Below are 19,009 nucleotides of genomic sequence, written 5' to 3' on the forward strand. Positions count from 1 at the left end.
CACCTGACCAAATTAAGTTTTTTTTTTAATATAACATTGCTCTTGTTTAACCATTCAAAAGCAAGGAAATACTCAAAAAGTTTTATAATTCCAACATGTTTATGAAAATAGTGTGTTAGTCATAGAGACAGTTTTGTTTACTACTAATCCTTGCATTTAATTCCGTACATGATGCCTCATAGCACCCAGATGAGGAATCTCAGATTTCATTATATAGCTGACATTGAAGCTTGCTAGTATTCTCTCTTCTTATTTTTCTTTTTTAAAAAATTTTACTGAATTTTTCTGCATTTCATACAGAAAAAATCATCTTTATACCCCCCCCCTCCCCTTTGGCACCCCCACACACACCAGATTTCATACATTCTGTCATTTGTGTTAAGGTCTATCATGTAAGGTTAGTGTCCCCAAATGTCCTTTGATTCATGCACTGGGTTCTAATCAGCCTATCTAGAGTCTGTCCTTTTAAGAAGATCAGCTATTCTCACCCAGAAGTAATCAGCTGCCAATAATTCTTTTACTAAGGTTAGGGCCTGCTGTTCATTTCCACAGTTCTTTGCTGGGTTTTTATGTGCTTAAGTTTGCATGGGTCTTCTGCATGCTGACATTGCTGTAGGTTTGTATGACAAGTGTTCTAGGCACTTATAGGACTATTTCCGTATGATCATGCACCTCCTCCCTGGCTTTTACAATCTTTCTGCCCCCTGAGGTACCCGAGGTACCTGAGACCTCAATAAAGGAGTCCTGTCCAAGGACCCACACTCTGCTTACTCTTATTCACTGCATTTTGGCCATTTGTGACCTTTTGTGTTCCTAGCCCTCTGTTGCATGAGGGAGCTTCATGGATGAGAATTGAAAGCTGCATTAGTGTTCGTCATATCCCTTGTTCTATGATCCCTGAACCTTAGGTATAATGGTTGCATCCTAGAGGTGCCACTTAGACTTGGGCAATTCACAGACAGTCTTTGTGTGTGACCAGTTGTAGAATCCTGTAATTATCCCTGTCTCTTGAAAAAGAAGCTTCTTTGATTGGTGGTAACTGGGATACTGGTCTATAAATTTAAGGATCCATATTTTGCACATAGTAAGAAATTACATTTGTCTAGGGATGTGATAGCCTTGGAGTTTTCTATAAGATCTATGACCTCTGGCTATGTGTATTTGGCTAGGTTTACAGTACCACACATAAGTTTTCTCCCATCGAGTGGGGTTTAATTCCAATTAGGTAGCTATTGATTGAGCCCAAGATAAAAGTGCTACTACTGCACAAATGTTATTTGCTGTGCTGCTCAATGATGTGGTTTTTAGGCCTTCAAGCTGGGGTTGGACCATCGATTGATGTCCTCCCTTAGCAGCTTACTTGGTGTTCTCTGAAGCTATGAGAACTTGCTTTCAGGGGAGGTGGCTTCCAGGTCATTTCCAGCTCCATTGCTCCAAATCCTGTGTTCAGCAATAGGCTTTTACCATCAAGTTCTGGAAAGTAATCAAAAATTGTACCAATAGCCTGTATAATAGTCTACTCTTGCCAACAAGTCAAAGGAAGGTTTCTTTTGGAAGTCTCTTAGGCTACTCTGGCCAATAGCTCAAAGGAAGATTTCTCCTGTCTGGCACTGTTTCTTGTTATGTCTTCTTCAGCTACATGGATTCATGTAGGGTTATTGTATGTGTAAATTTTCAGTAGGTTTTTAGACTAATACAATTTCCTCTGTTTTTTTATACTAGCTAGGCACTATTTACCTCTTCTCTTTCCCTCTCCTATCCTCCCTCCCCACCCTCCCGATTTAAAATGTCCCCATTTTCCCTTGATAATTCCTGTCTGTTATAGTCCCACCTCTCTTGAACTTCTTTTTCCCCTTTATTCCCATAGTTCTTTATAGCGCCCTCCTTCCCCCCCTCTCATTTAACTACCCCCCTTTTACACATTTCTCCTTTGCTAACACCTGTCTCCTACTATTCTTCTCCTGGGTTCCTTCTTTCCCTTTACCTCCCTGGCTCCCTTTCATTTTCCTGGTTCCTGCAGTTCCATCAGGATGTGTACTCATTTATAAGGATTTGGCACCAGGATCCACAAATGAGGGAGAACATACTTCTTTTGTCTTTCTCAGTCTGTGTTACTTCACTCAGTATAACAGTTTCTAGATCCATCCATTTAACTATAAATTTCATTATTTCATATTTCTTTAGTGCTGTGTTGAACTTAATTTTGTAAATGTACCATATTTCTGTTAACCATATTTTAGTTGAGGGGTGCTAGGATTGCTCCCATCTCTTAGCTCTTGTGAAAAGAGCAACAACAAGCATGGCTGTACAAATGTATCTGCAATAGGATGAGTCCTTTGGATATATGCCAAGGAGTGGTATAAGTGGGTCATATATGGTAGGTTCATTTTTAGGTTTTTAAAAGTTCTCTACACTGCTATCCATAGAGGTCGCACGAGTTTGCAATCCCACCAGCAGTGGATGAGTGTTCCCCTTTCCCCACATCCTCACCAGCATTTGGTATCATTTGTTCTCTTGATCCTAGCCAGTCTGATTGGGGTAAGATGAAATCTTAAGGTAGTTTTAATTTTCATTTCTCTAATTACTAAGGATGTTCAGTACTTTAAAGGTGATTTTCTTAGCCATCTTTATTTCTTCAGCTTTAACGTACTCAATAACAAGTTCCAGAGCAAAGATACATCTCTTTAAGATGTTTTTTAGCTATCTTTATTTCTTCTTTAGCGAACTCTCTGTTTAGATTGTTAGCCCATCTTGTTAATTGTTTTCTTGATTCTTTGTTTTCTGAATTCTTTATATATTCTGGATTTTAAATCTTTGTCAGTTGTGTAACTGGTGAATATTTTCTCCCCCACTCTGTGGGTTTTTTCTTCACTTTTTGATTGTCTCTTTTGCTGCACAGAAGCTTTTTAGTTTAATAAGGTCCCAGTTGTTGATTGTTGACCTGAATTCCTGAGCAACTGGTGTCCGATTTAGAAAGTCCTTTCCTACACCTATATCTTGTAGCTTATTGCCAGTATGTGGTTAGTTTTTGAGAAAGTTCCTTGTGATGCTGAATAGAAAGTGTATTCTTTGGTGCTTGGGTGGAATATTCTGTAGATGTTAGGTTAATTTGATTTATGATGTCATTTAATTCAGATGTCTCTCTGATTATTCTTTTTCTGATTGACCTGTCTAATGCAGACTGTGGGGTATTGAAGTCCCCTACAATTGGTGGGTTGGGATTAATCTGTGTCTTAAAGTCCTGTAGTGTTGCTTTTATGAATTTGGGTGCACCAGAGTTTGGTGCATATATGTTCATGATTATAATATCTTCTTAGTTAATGTTTCTTTGATCAGAATGAAGTGACCCTCTTTATCTCATCTGATTAGTTTTAGATTGAAATCTATTTAGTCAGATATTAGAATTGCAATGCCTGCTTCTTAGTGCCATTTTCTTGGAATATTCTTTTTCATCGTTTCACCGTAAGGTAGTTCCTATCCTTGAAGGTGAGATGGGTTTCTTGCACACAACAAAAGGATGGATTTTGTTTCTTAATCCATTTGACTAACCTGTGTCTTTTGATTGGGTAGTTCAGTTCATTGATATTTAAAGTTATTATTGAAAGATGTATATTGATTGACATGATTTTGATTACTGTTTGTATTCTTTGTCTAATTTTGTTTCCACAATTATACTTTCATTAAGTTTCTTTCTGTTGCCCCTGGGGTATGGTTGTTCCTTTCTCCATTCTTTGTATTGCTTCAAGTATTCTTTGAAGGGCTGGTTTTGTGGACATGTATTCTGTCAGTCTATTCATGTCATGGAAGATTTTTCTTTCCCCTTCAATGATAGTAGACACTTTTGCTGGGTACAGTACTCTGGGTTGGCATCTATGGTCATTTAGAACTGGGAATACTTTGGTCCAGACTCTTCTAGCTTTCATAGTTTGCATTGAACAGTCAGCTGTAATTCTGATGGATTTCCTTTATATGTGACTTGTTTTTCTTTTGCAGCTTTCAGTATTCGCTCTTCATTCTGTACATTTAGCGCTTTTGCTACTATATGCCATGGAAGGTTTCTTTTCTGATCCTATTTGGTGTTCTATGTACTTCTCATATTTGTATGGGAATGTCTTTTTTTAATTTTAGGAAATTCTTTTCTACAATCCTTTTTAAGAGCTTGTCAATACCGTTAACCTGAAATTCTCTTTCCTCTATGCCTATGATACATAGATTTGGTCTTTTCATGGTATCGCACATTTCCTGCATATTCCATTCCTGTGGGTTTTTTTTTTCATATTTTTTGCTTGAGTGATCCAGTTCTTTAATGTTATTGTCCTGAGTTGATATTCTGTTTTCCATTTTATTCCTTCTACTAGTGAGGCTTTCTCCTGTTGTTGGTTTATTGAGTTTTTCACTTCCTTCTCCATTTCAGCCTTCATTTTCTTTAATATTTCTACCTCTTTTGTAAATTCAGTCAGAAGTTTATCCCTATACTCTTTTAGTTCTTTGATTTGTCTGTGTATTCTTTAAATCTGTTGAATTCCTTGATCATGGTTATAATTGTTCTTTCAAATACTGTGTCCTGGATTATTTCTTCAGGCTTCTCCTTGTAGAACTCTTCTACAGGACTGGTGGAGTTTGGTGACAAACTCCATATTGCTTTTCCATATTATTATTTTTCCGTTGTGATTTTGGCATGTGGATTTCTTTTGTTGTTTGTGATTCTGGTATGAAACTCAAGCATTCCTTTCTTGAGTTGAAGTCTGCTTCTGTTTGTATTATTGGTGTCCCTTGGTTGGTATGTAATGCTGGTTGGTCTAGGTTTCAGGTTCTCTCTCTCAGAATGTCTACTAAGGTCTCATCCCCTACCCTACTATAGGACAGAGAGGTCTAGCCCTGGAGAAGTGGGAGGGCCCTTATGTGGTCCCAGTTAGGGGTTGGGCATGGCACAATTTGTGGAAGCTCACCACAAAACTGAGGTCAGACCCAGGCACTCTCAGACAGTCTGCTGAGGTCTGGGCCCTTACTGTAGGTCAGACAGGTCTAGGCCTGGCAAAGCAGGAGAGACCTCATATGATCCTGATTAGGGTTTGGGCACTTTGGGATTTGGGGAAGCTCACCATGTCCTGGAGGCTGGATCCAGGCTAAGGTCTCAGCTCCTACCCTACTGTAGGGCAGAGAGATCTAGCCCTGGTAAAGTGCTCATTTTTCAATGTAGACATGGTTCACTGGCTCTGTTACCACAAATCATGTAAGAAAAGAAGCTTACAAAGGGTCCATGGACACACCTCATTTCTCTGTCCTTTTGTGTAGCAGGCAGGACCTGAGCACTCCCATTTCAGCAGGGGAGCTAAGGAACAGTAGAGAGCTGAGCTTTGCAACCTCCTTCAGCTGTGCCAGAATAGCAGAAATATGCTTAGGATGGTGTTTAGGAACACTGTTTCACTTAGGAACCCTTGTGAATTTGTACAGAAATTGAACTCTTAATTGACTTTGAGGCCACTGTTACCCATGTGGGCAAGGATTCCAGTGCAGAGCCTTTTAGCCTCATGGACTTTCAGCATAGGTACTGGTGAACAAACATACCTTCCCAGGAGTTGCCGAAGGTTGAATGCATAGCAGTCTGTATTCGGAATGACTTCCTTCAACATTTCCACACCATTCCTGCATCATCTTCTGACCATTTGGGCTGCCAAGAAGTCTGATAGTATCCTGACTTACTTCTCTTGTGACTTAGTTTACTTTTGAGATCTCTCTTTATATCCAGTAAATCTGACTAGTAATGCCTAAGGAAAAGTAAAGTAGAAAACTGCCCTTTTTATTCTCAATCTGATTATGATTTTAGACAGTTGATACTTTTTAGTTAAAATGTTGAAGTACATATTCGATAAGGAAGCCAGCATACCTAAGAGCTGTTACCCAGAGGTCCCCTGCCCCCAAAGGAGGCTTTGTGCTGAGCACATCTTCATGCCTCTCTGGTGCCCATCATACCATTTTTTAAAGTTCAAAAACTCAAAAGTTAATTTCAAGTGCCTAGAATTCCAAATACAGAAAACATGGCTGTCAATGTGTATACATAAATCCCTGCAGTAGGTGCCACCCTGCCCTAGCCTGTTTGAAATAGGCTATGATCTGTGAGCTAACCAAAGCCCAGAAAGGTGAGCAGACCCTTTGCTATGAGAATTTGGAAGCCTGTACCTGGAATAGTCTTTGTTACTGTGATGCCCATAGCCTTCTTTCTGATCCTGAAGGGGAGGAGGAGAGTACTTATCACAGTCAGCTCTTCCTGCCACTCTGCGTTTTTTGTCCAGCCCTCAGACCAGGCTTTTCCTGGCCTTGAGAGGGTGAAACAGATGCAGCCCTTTTCTCTGAGGCACTTATGTGATGCTCCCTTTAACATTATAATCTGTACATAGTGGTCAGTGACTCACCTTTGTCCAGCTTTTCAATGACTACCTATCTTCACTAGTGAATTTTTGTGAAATGAATCTCTTTTTAATGTTTACATAAAGATTTATAGATAAATTTAATACAAATTATAAGTTGAGTTAAGCAAGACTTTTCTCTTGTAAAACAACTTAAGTCACAAGGCTTTGACTTATATCTGCTTTGGGGGGATTTTGAGGGAAGGTGGTCTATATGTGGACCTGAAAGGCTCTACCACTCTTGTTTTCCTAACTCGGGTTTTCTCTCCTAGACTTCTGTCAGTGGCATCTTCCCTTGTGAGTCTGTGTTCCCACTTGTCACCTATCTTTCACTGTCGAAGTTAAATGCCACCACCTCTAGGGAGCCTCCAGTCTGCCCTACTGTATTAGTCAGGGTTCTCTAAAGAAACAGAACCGGTAGAATGAATATATATATATAATGAATATATATATCCACATATATATTTATTTATCAGCTTAGCTAACTCAGGAAACACTTCTTATGCTTGTTAGGTTATTATAAAGGCTGTTATAAAAGGAACAGATGAATAGCTAGGTGAATAGGCACACAGGGTAACATCTAGATGGGTTCCCAGTCAGTGCAGTTGTAGTCTACCAGGCTCCCAGCACAGTGATGCATTCACAGCCCAGACACTCATAAATTTTCTGGTTCAAATGTGTTTATAACTGCATAGTTGCATACATCTGTAATCTCAGCACTCAGGAGCCTAAAGAAGGAGGACTATGAGTTCAAGGGAAGTCTGAATTACATAGTGAGTTCAAGGTCAGCCTAGGCTACATAGGAAGAGATCATCTGCATTGTTGTTGCTCTTCTTGGGGGTTTTGTTTGTTTTTGTTTTTGTCTTTTTGAGACAGGACCTCCCTGTAGCCCCAGGTGGCCTGGAACTCGCCATGGAGACTAGGCTAGCATTGATCTCACAGAGATTCACTTACCTCTGCCTCCCGAGTGCTGGGATTAAATGTGTGTGACGCCATGCCCAGTTTGCCTGTTTCTATCTTTTTAATCTCTGATGACATTTCACATTTCTCCAGCATTGAGTTTTATTTTTCTCCCTATCAGCAGATAATTTTTTTGAAATCCAGACCTCCTTTTACCCTCCTGATCACTCTATACCTCCAGAATAGTGTTCTAACAGTAGCAGATGGTTGGTTCTTTCTAAGATCATCCCAGAATAGACTTTGCTGTCCTTCAGTCTAAGGCTGCAGGAAAAGCCAAGGCCCTTCAGAGGTAAATGTCCTCACTGACTAGTGGCCTGAAGACAAGTGATTTTGGGGAGGAAGCATTCTGATGAGTAGGCCTTAGTCTTTGAAAGGATGGCTTATGTTGGGAATATTTTCATTCTTTCAATTTTCTAGTGGATGAATTTACTCGTTTTCATAAAGCATATTGTAAAATGGGAAGCCTTCTAAAAGTCCAGTGGTAGTTTTAGTTCCTTAGTTATCTGACTTTTGTCCTTTCAGGACAGGCATTGAGCTTCAGTTGAACATTTTTATTATGTATGAATAATAGAGAATGTATGTTGAGGTTTTGTAGATGTAATTTTGTTAAATGCACATCATGGTAGATTTAAAACTGAGGGATTTATTTTGTCATTCATAAAGTTGTAATACAGTCTGGAGAAACTATTTGTTAAAGATAGCATCTACTTAACCTCCTTATTTATTTCTTGTAGGAGGTTAGTTCCACAATAAATACATGGAGAAATAAGTAGATAGGGGAATTTATCTTGGAAATAAGATCCCTGTCATGGTTTTGAAATGCTAAATGCATGAAGACCCGTCAAAGAGATATATGGACATGATATTTTTTGCAGTGCATTTCAAAGTATTTAGTTATATATGACATTCTCTAGTACAAGTTAGCAATAATAAAATGATACAGTGATTTCAAAGCCTGTCTGTGCTAATGGGCATAGATGCAGTGTTTCCTCACATTCATTACAGAGAGAAGTAAATTGGCAGTTTACTGTTAATGAAGCACTTCAGATATTCTAGAACATTTCTTAAATATTTGGCATTTTTTGCTTCTATTACATTTAAGAAGTAACTATAAATCTATGTAATAAAAGGGAGATTTTTATAAAGTATGATTTATAACTGGATTCATAGAGGTTTGTTGAACTGATTAATTTTTTTAAAGTAATCCACATTTAGCCAAAAATCAGGTTATTAGGAACTTAAGATTCTTTTTCTGTCTGAACAAAGCTGTAAGAATTTGTAAAATCATGATTAAAGACTTTACGTGAAAATATATACCTCCCATAGCTCCATGTTGATGGTTTAAACCAGTTATTAAGTTCTTATGTTTTTAATTGGATTAACTATCTAAAAGTATAGTCCGACTTACAGTGAACCCAAGCTGCCTTGTTTGATCTTCACTGAAATAATGCTTACCAAAGTATTAAAATTGTACAATATTAATTATTAGTTTAAATTTTTGATTGTTCATTATTCTGAATTAATTAGCTCAACACTATTTTTCACAGAGATTGCTTAAAACTCAATTGCATTAGAAACAAAAAGCAAATTTTATTGGTCATTTCATGAATACAGGTGACAAGGAACATGATCAGCAGAGGATGCACTGTAAACATGAGTGTGCTTCATAGTTCCTATATTACGCAGGACACTGAAAGATTTTAAATTGAAGTGGGCATTGAAATGCTTTATTGAAGAAGGATTGATTTGTTATTTTCAGTATTTTATTTTCATATAGGAGATACCTGTGGTTTCTGTTTTTCCAAAGTCTCATTTTATTAAAATACATTGTTATAACTTGTTTTATTCTTAAAGGAACTTTTTCATATACCCACGTGCTAACAACCTAGAGGGATTGCTTAATTAGGAACAACTTTCGGGGCCCCCTCTTCTCTCCAGGACCATGGTGCTGCAGGGCTGCTGGGCGTCTCTCAGGAGCAGTGCAGTTTCAGCAGTCAGACGCTGTGGCAGACAGCAGGGCTTGTCTGAGTGGTTGAGTATGGATAGCATTTCATTTAGCCTTTGCTCTGACAGCCCATGCCCTGGATAAGTGGCGTAGGCCTGTACAGGTGAAATCTATTCTCACTTTTGCCTCAGGGGTGACTGGACTGTAACAGAATTTTTCAAACCCGTTGGGCCCAACCGCAAAGCAGAGAATAAATGGCTGAAGTGCCAGGCCTCGACAGAAAAATCAATGCCTGGTTATACAGACATGACAGACCCGGCCTGCAGCTCTCCTTGAAGACGCTGCGTGTGCACCACACTTCAGGGTTACCACATGCTCTTGTCTGTTGCCCTAGATGTGAGTGTACAGATCAAATTTACATTTTTTTCTCTCTCCTTCTTGCAGGAAATTTACATGCCACTTATGTGATAGAAGTTTCACAGAGAAGTGGGCCTTGAACAACCACATGAAACTCCACACAGGAGAAAAGCCATTTAAGTGCACCTGGCCTACATGCCACTACTCATTCCTCACAGCCTCTGCGATGAAAGACCACTACAGGACGCATACAGGTGTGCCATGCCCCTCTAAACCGGGGACTAAGCACGGGGTTAGGGCTGGGGATTCTAGGAATGTGTACATTGATTTTCTTGATAGCATCCAGTGGAAATCATGACCTTTTTGTAAAGTTTAAGATTTTGGTATTGTTTATGAAAACATACTCCATTTTTCCCTCTTTAGTGATCAGAGTAGCTTTAATGTGACATTTTGGTTTATGTTGTATATGTGTGCATATGTTTAAATAGTATACGCTTAGATTTGGCAGCTTGTTTCTGGTGTGTATATGTATGTATTCATACATTGCTTCATAGAAAGACTGGCATTATGGCTCAGCACCGAAGAGCACTTGCTGTCTTGCAGAGGACTGGAGTTCAGTTCCCAGTACCCACATCAAGCGCGTCAAGCCACCTGTAACACCAGGTCCATGGGGTCTGACACCCTCTTGTAGCCTGTGTGGGCATTGTACTCTTGTGCATATCCCCCCAAAATAAATATATTTTCTAAAAAGCATAGCTTCTTAGATTTGACCCTTATCATATTGGGATATTATGTTTTCAAAGATAGCTGGTCTTGTATTTAATTATGGATATAATCAAAGTATAGTAACATTTTTTAACTTATTCAATCTTAATTTTATGTACCATTAAAAATGTTAGCAATTTAATATCTCTCTTCAGGGAAGGAGAATGTCAGACAGAAGAGTTCTTAATAGAGACTAATCTAAATTGAGCTACTATGAATTTTTTTAAGAAAATTGTCTCTTAAAAAGCCCCCATTCACATAAAGTTTGCATGAAAACATTAAGAATGACCATTTGTAATATAATCAAGCAGTATTGAGAATCCACCTGCTGGGTGTGGTCATGAGGATGCTCGGTTGGTTCCTTCATAAGTATATACCCCGTGGACAAGTGTTTTGTTCATGCTTGTTTTTCAGAGTCTCACTACAATGGACCCAAGTCTTGGTAATCTTATATTTGAGTACTTTCCTCAAAGATGGTTCTATGAGCTATTTGATATTTTGGCCTTCTTTCTCTGTAGACCACTCAGAATATATTTTATTTCAGCTAAAAATAATAATTCTTATTAGTATTCGAAAATGTTCTGATTGCTGAGAATCCTATATTATTGTTAGAAATTACAGCTTAAAAGTTCTTCTGAAGCAGTTTGTGGGAAGCCCAGGCCTCCTTAGCTTCCTTGACAAGGGTGTTGACGATTTAAGGTCTCCAGCCTGCCCTGAGAGATCACTTATATCGAACAGCAGATGAAAAGCCAGTGCAGATGTAATTTATCGTCGGCGTTTCCTTCTAAAGAATAATTGTGGAGACTTGGCTGGATCAATAATATGGATTTTTGTTGTTAGGTCTTGTAGTCTGCACCATAATGAGAGATAGGGGACAGTGGCTGTTTTCTAATAGAAAATAAAGGATTGGTTTCCATGTCTTTCTACATTTGAATGTAAAATGGCATACTTGAAACTAATTCAAGTTGTTACTAACAGAAGTCTTCCATTAAGTCTCTGCTATTATAAAAATATGATGTGCTAAATGAACCCTCTCTTTGTTCAGTGAAATACTGCATTTAGTTTTTCTTTAATTTTTTTTCTCAAAAAAATATACTCTCTTACTCACTGTTCAACAGTTACCCCCTCCTCATTCCTCTCATCTCTCTCTCTCTCTCTCAAAAAAAGGGCAAGTAAAAATTGATTTTGAAAACAAATCAAGCCACCAAGGTAAATATGACATACAATACATTGGAGACTAACATCCTAGATAAAATTTTACACATCAAAAAATCAAGGTCACTAATGTATCTGGAATCAAATCACCTGGAAAATGAGTTTTTGCCTTTCTGTATGTATATACCTTAAAATAGGGAAGAGTTTAGACCTTAATATGCATGGCATGTATACATTTAGAGAATGTAAATTCTGTTAACTTTCATCTATGTTTATTAATACTTTAATTTTGTAAGAAAGATATAAGTCACAAAGTAGTTGTTTCATAAATGGATGAAGGGCAGCATGCTTCTCCAGAGTGAAGGAGTGCTTCTTCCTTGTTAGCACTCCTGACAACTATTGCTCCCACATTCCAGCTCTCACTCCATGACATGTATGTGTATATGCCTTAGCACATGTGTGTAATGGCACAAACCCACAGTTCTGAACCTTCAGTCCTCATGCCCCCGGTTCAAGTGTGAAAACAGATGGTTTGTGCCAGTACACACAAAACGGCCTGTAAAACTGTGGCCATACGTAGATTGTAGAGACAGTTTTGCCTCAACATAGAATGAAATGCTAACATTAAGGAGTAAATCCTCTTTAGTGTATAAAAAATTGTCTACTTCAGTGCTTTTAATTGATAATACAGCTAGTTAGAAAGATTTGTATTTCAAATTGACTAAACAGGTGAGTGATTATAATTAAACTTTATTTTTCACAGCCCATCTACTCTATTCTTCCTATATGGAAGTAGTGATACCAAGGAATGAAGGGTGACCCCAGTGTAAGAAAGAAGGGTTCGGGAAAGTGGTTCATTTTAGCTTTGCCCATTGAGTGATAATGAACACTGTAACATACCGTTTGGTAATGAATCTAGCCAGGTTTTGGTTAAGGGCTTCTTTGCTGATTTTCTTCTTTGGAAAACTAGAAATGCTCTTACTTGGAGGAGTGCTCTTTGATTGCCAGTACTATGCCACTTTCCTGTGTTTATTATTTATTCTAACCTTAAAACAACAATTATTGTTCCCCAATGCTTTGCCACTTAAAATTGCGATGTAACAGCAAACCTGGAATAAAGCAGACCGATTATAGGGAACCCTAGAAAGACTTATTGCATTGATGTCTAAATGACAGAGATGTGTAAACATAGTCACCTGTGTTTTACTTTATTTCTGGAAGTCATACTTTTGCTTAGTCTCTCCAGGGTTAGTATTTTTTAAATTCTGTTTTGTTCTTCATTGTGAGTCTCGAGGGATGAACTACCTAGCTGGCTAGCACTTACTGCCTAAATTTGCACAGTAAAAAGATATATTGCCTTTATAAACGAGAGGCCAAGAAGTTAGCATATGTAAAGTTGCTAAGAAAGCATGCATTTGTACACTTAGCAAGTACTACATCTGCCAGATGTGCCTTTGATTCTGCAGCTGTTTCCTGTCCAGAGCTATCACTGAAGATAAGTAATACGAGGTTTTTAGACATTCTTTAGGAATCCCTGGGCATCTTTTTTTTTTTTTTTTTTTAAATTCCATGAAAGTTTGAGGAACACAAATAGCATTGAGTTGTTCTTGGTACTGAGTAATGTGAATTTCATTTTCCTCCGGCTCCTCAGTATGTTCAAGGAAACCATTTAAATTCATATTATTAAGTATGGAGTGATTAAAGAAGATGCTGATAGAATCAGGTGAAACCAATTCAGTGTTCTTAGGTTGTTAGAAAATTAAATATATTTTATTCAAGCAGAATTACATATACTGTGTATTAACTATTCCAAGCAGTCTTTACTCAGCTCAGAAAGGCCAGATGTATGGGAATTGTAAAAAATCAGGATATGCATAAAAACTGTTCAAGTGCATAAAGCAGCCCCATCTGGAAGACATCTACCAGAAATGAAGTTGTACAAAACCATTCCATTGATAATAAAGCTAATTTTTATGGGTCTGACAAGTATGTAATTATGTTCAGTGGTGCTTTTCAGATTTTATCACAGTCAATAAACCGCAGTGGTAATTTCATTCCCATTTGACATATTTACATGGAAACATTTGATTGGAGGAATTAGTAACCCTGAAAGCCTTGATAGATATGTTTTAATGATCTGTGACCTCCACAGTCCCTCATCTGTTTATTGTTGCAACAGGCGAGAAGTCATTTCTTTGTGACCTCTGTGGCTTTGCTGGCGGGACCCGGCACGCCCTCACCAAGCACCGCAGGCAGCACACAGGTCAGTACTGAGTCTGTCCCTGACCTCTCTCTGTAGGGATGAGGCAAAGGTGTTAGATACCCAGCCACCACTGCTGGCCTCATGGGTTTCTTTTCCTTTATTCAAGATCTTATTTGATTGGGTCTTTCTGTAGGCTCTCATGTACTTCATAAGCACAGAGTTTATAAAAAAATAGATCATCTATTTTAATATACTCAAAACACACTCATCTATATACTTAAGGTACCAGGTAGCCCCATAAACTGCTTGTTAAGTGAGTGAAAAATAAATTTGTTCCCTAAGTCTGCCTGCAAGACTTTGCCTTACTGTTGGTACTTGGGTACTGGGGAGCCCATGTAGGAGAAGTCTCTCTCAGTCATTCTTCCCATCTTGCACTTCACTCCCCTTTCCCTTCTTGTTTGCCTTCCTTCTGTCTCTGCCCACCTTCCTATCTTCCTGTATTTATCTCTGGATCCATCTGTGAGGCCATATGATCAGAAGTCAGAGCTGTGGTAGTTATTGTTGAGAGTAAATAGCAACAAAGAACCAATGTGAGGGCTAATTGCATGCACTGAGGATAACCTGCCCCATGATATGCATTCTCCATGATTCAACAGAAGAGAATGTTCTTATAGATAATCGTTCTGACAATTCCACATGACAGTAAATGACTGTGCCCAGGACAGTACTGTCTCTTGTCAGTTTTACGTTGTAATTGCTAGAAGAGTCACATTTTTCCCGTCATCCAGTCTTTACTATTGAAGGTTATGGGGTAACCAAAGTATAACTAAATGTTGCATTTTTGTGTAACATGAAAATAGTTGAATTTAGCAGTTATACTGCATGTGGTATGAAATTAACAGGCCCCACCCCTTACTGAGGAGTTAGTGGCAGTTGGTAGTTTCTAGGGGAGAGAAAATCATTCTCTTCTGAGGATGTGGCCAGCAGTAGGATCCTCATGCTCCAGTGGATGGCCCTACACCCATTTGCATATGGGCTGCATTAACTGGATTTAGTGTGTTATTAAAAAAGAGATGAAGTTGGGAGCAAGACTTGTTGGGTTACATGGGGAGAGTTGGAGGGGGAGAACCTGATGTTATAATTGATCCTATGTTGTTGCATACATGTATGAAATTCTCAAGAATAAAGAAAAAATTTTAAATATGCTATGTACAACTTATAAAGTATCGTTATTATTCAGGTGCAGGCAGCTTCATTACTGGTGATAGTATTTACAGAATCTAAGAAAGTGTACACTAGTCATTGCATTTAGATCGTGAGTGTATTTAGGTCAAAATTACAGAGGGATAAGAGACACTGAGATGAAGGGAAAATTTTAATTTGTAACATGTTCTTGGAAACATAACTTTAAAAACAGAGTGCTAAATTTTTAAACATTTAAAATCCAACCTATGCCACCTATGCATACATTGTTTAATTCCAGTTTAAGGATTCAGTATATGATTGGCCTGGTGGATGGCAGCCGTCATTCTGTGACCAACATGGAGGAAGAAGTTGGAAATGTGTACAGAAACCATGCAGTCAAGAGGGTTTTATTCATACTATTTTCAGTTATTGATGCTAAAAGTGTTATGATTTACATGTCATTGTAGCTCTCATCACCCCATCCCATGTGTCCTGGGGACAGCAGATTTACCTTGTGCAACCCCTCCAGTGTTAGTAACCCCCTTCACCCTGCAGGAGTCAGTAAGACTGCGATCACAGACGTTCCAGGTGATGGATCGATCAGGAACCTGCATTGAGCCGGCACAACTTTATATTTTATGTCAGGTCCAGAGGCTCCTTATTACTTTGCTATTAACTTTATACCATATAGGACAATGTCTCACAGACAGAGGTATCTGTCTTTTTGGCATTTATCCGCCTCTGTGGCACAAATCAAACATGATTCTTTAATACCAAAGTCAGTTCTTAAAAGACTTGGCTTCCATAAAGCAGCTCAGTTTAGCTCAGTCTTAGGCACTTAGCTTTTATGTCAGATTTTAAATGTTTAAGCAACACATACCTTTTTCTCCAAGGCTAGACATGATGGTGCATTTGAAGTCTATATTTCTTTGATGGTGCATTTGAAGTCTGTATTTCTTTGATGTATCCATCTTTGACATGGTTTACCTTTTTGCCACAGTGTCCAGGCAAATTACAATCAGCTCAGAAAGGAATAGGTATCCAAAGTGTTCCAATGGCGTAAATAATTCCCAACTGCAATGCAGACTGTCTAGGGTGCTGACATGAAACATCTTCCATTCTGAGATTTACTTTTATCACCTGTCAGAGACCCTTGATTCAAGGGCACAGGTGCCAATCCTCATGTACAGTTGGAGAGACCTTGCCAGCTTAATAACCACCAGTCCACCCTAAAGAATGCAAAGTGTGATTTCCAGGAGATGTGGTTAGCCAGTCTGACAGATGGTTGACACACAAAAGGACAGGACACTATGGCAACAGGCTATTCCAATGTCCCTGTTTTGTCTTCCCTTTATTCTTCTATCAGTGGTACCCAATATACACAGGATTTCTTACTAGTTCTTTTGGCCAAGATTAATGCTTTTAAAGGACAAATGTGAAAACAGCACAGCCTAAACTGCTAAGTACTGCTACAAAAAGGAAAATTTATACGTACTTGTTCTGTCCCTTCTATCCCCATTTACATTTTGAGACAGGGGCTTCAGCTATGCTACCCAGACTGTTCTTGAGTTTGTAGGCTCCAGAACTCTACCTGCCGAGTAGCTGGGACTCCAGGGGTGCACCAGTGTACCTGGTATTGTCTGAGTTCTTTAAAGAGTACATGTGGAGGTCTCTGTTGACGTATACTATACGAAATTATTGAACGAATTCATATATTAACTGAGGTTTATTTATGCTTCTGGCTTTGGAATGATAGATGAGTGTGAAGCAATATTCCCCATCAGTCCTCTATCAAAGACTCCTTTGTAGCAAATGTACACCTCTTTATAAGGTATTTTCTCATTTCATACACTTATCAGATATTTAATAAATTGAAATTCTTGTTTAAAACTTTCAAGATTTTAAGATTTTCCTTGAGTCTTCACAGTCTACACATTTAGATTACCCCTTAACTCTGTATTGATACTAACAGACAGGAAACTGTATATTTCCAAGTGTATTTTTCCTGAAGAAATTACAAACACATGAAAATAAAATTAGGGAATTACATATTGGGTAATAGTTCTGAATATGTGAGAGATTAACAGAATACATGAGTTCCAAATTAATGTCATGTTACATATTTGAAAAAAAGTATATTTTGTATAATTGGCATGGAGTTCTTACTGTCAGTAGCACAGATGTGACTGATTCTTCTTTATTCATAGTATTTCTGTGCATAATATTTTGTATAATATTATTGATGTATCATATATTTCCCTGACAGCTTGTATATAATTCAAAATGTCATATCATTGCCTAGTTTAGTCTATGGTATGGTCAAGGTAAATATAAAATGTCAATCTCTAGTCCCTGGGCTGCACAACCTCTGAGCGTCCTGGTGCCAGCACCTTTCCTGGTCCCCAGGAGCCCTCTGGGCCTGGTTCTGCCCTCATCTCCCTTTGCTTCCTGGGCTGCAGAGCCTGCGGCATGCTGGTGCTAGCACCTTTCCTGGGTAAGTCCAGCAGCGCCCACCATGCCTTGACTCCCCCAGCCTCATTCACCCTCGGAGCTCCCCTCCTAGCGTGGGTACTTGCCCATTTCTTGTCTTGGAACTGCAGACTCCTGGGCTGATCTCTATGCCTAGAATCCTCACTGCTTCTTGATTCTTTGCATCCAGACCAACCCAGTTCCGCAGTTGTCCACAGGAGCTCTTTGGTGCTTCTTCCAGTCCCCACCTCCCTTTGCATCCCTGGGTGGCTCAGCCACCAGCTTCCTGAGACCAGCATCTTTCCAGGACCCTGCTCCCAGGCCAGGCCAGCACCCGAATTCCTGAGGGCAGCATCTTTCCTGGAGGGATCCAGACCTTAGGAGAAAGCCTGAGAGCATCTGCGCCTCATCTCATTTGGGCGTTTGTGGGAACTCCTGAAGACAAAAGCAATTAGGCCACTACAATTTAAAATCAAAAGAGAGAACCTGAAGCCTAGACCAACCAGCTTTTCATGCCAAACAAGCAAACCACAGAGTCACATAAAGTTTACAAAAAGGAGCAGATCTAATTTACACAAGGGAAAGCTTAAGTCTCACACAAGAATCAGAAACTATGAAAGAAATTCACGTCAGTATCACAGAGAAAAATATAATAACATGAAAAACCAAAATAATATATCCCCACGAAGTACCAATGTGCCTCTACAGGAGTACAATGAGAACCACCTAGAGATAACACAGGACATGGAATTCAAAAGAACAATTATAAACATGATAAAAGAATTCAGTGAATTTAAAGAACACCAAAACAAAGAAATCAAAGAACTGAAGGATGATAGGGATATGCTTCTGAATGAATTAAGAAAAGAGAAATATTGGAGACTACTCGGGCTGAAATGTAGAAGGAAGTGAAACACTCAGGAAGCCAATTAGAAATGAGAGGAGAAAGCCTCACCAATAGGATGAATGAAATGGAAAACAATATCATGACTAGAAGATAAAATGGACGAATTAGATTACTCAAGCAAAGATTATGAAAAATTTAAGAAAACACAAGAATGGAATATGCAAAAATTATGTGACACCATAAAAAAAAAATTACAAAACATAGGCATACAGGAAGGAGAAGAATCTCAAGATAATGGTATGGATCAGATCTTCAACAGGGTTGTAGAATAAAATTTTGCAAAATTAAAGAAAGACATGCCCATACAAATACAAGAAGCATACAGAACACCAGATAGACAGGACCAGAAAAGGAACTCCCCATGGCACATCATAGTAAAAACACTAAACGTACAGAACTAAGAAACAATACTGAAAGCTGCAAAAGAAAAACAAGTCACATATAAAAGAAAACCCATCAGGATTACAGCTGACGTTTCAGTGCAAACTATGAAAGCCAGAAGAGCCTGGACCAAAGTGTTCCCAGTTCTAAATGACCACAGATGCCAACCCAGATTACTTTACCCAGCCAAAATGTCTATTATAATCGAAGGGGAAAGAAAAATTTTCCATGACATAAATAGGCTGAAAGAATTCATGTCCACAAAACCAGCCCTT

The 19,009-nt window shown here is 38.7% G+C and overlaps 1 protein-coding gene across 1 annotated transcript in view; it reads left to right on the forward strand.

The window, feature by feature from the left end:
- Znf407 (zinc finger protein 407) overlaps window positions 1-19,009 on the forward strand; it is a 501,268-nt gene that overhangs the window by 265,342 nt on the left and 216,917 nt on the right. The window contains exons 5-6 of the mRNA XM_008850672.3: window positions 9,757-9,923; window positions 13,769-13,852. Of these exons, the coding sequence (XP_008848894.1) occupies window positions 9,757-9,923; window positions 13,769-13,852 (251 nt within the window). The remainder of the gene's footprint in view (window positions 1-9,756; window positions 9,924-13,768; window positions 13,853-19,009) is intronic.

The sequence above is a fragment of the Nannospalax galili genome, unplaced genomic scaffold, assembly GCF_000622305.1.
Source record: "Nannospalax galili isolate Female #2095 unplaced genomic scaffold, S.galili_v1.0 scaffold243, whole genome shotgun sequence".
In the NCBI taxonomy this organism is placed as follows: domain Eukaryota; kingdom Metazoa; phylum Chordata; class Mammalia; order Rodentia; family Spalacidae; genus Nannospalax; species Nannospalax galili.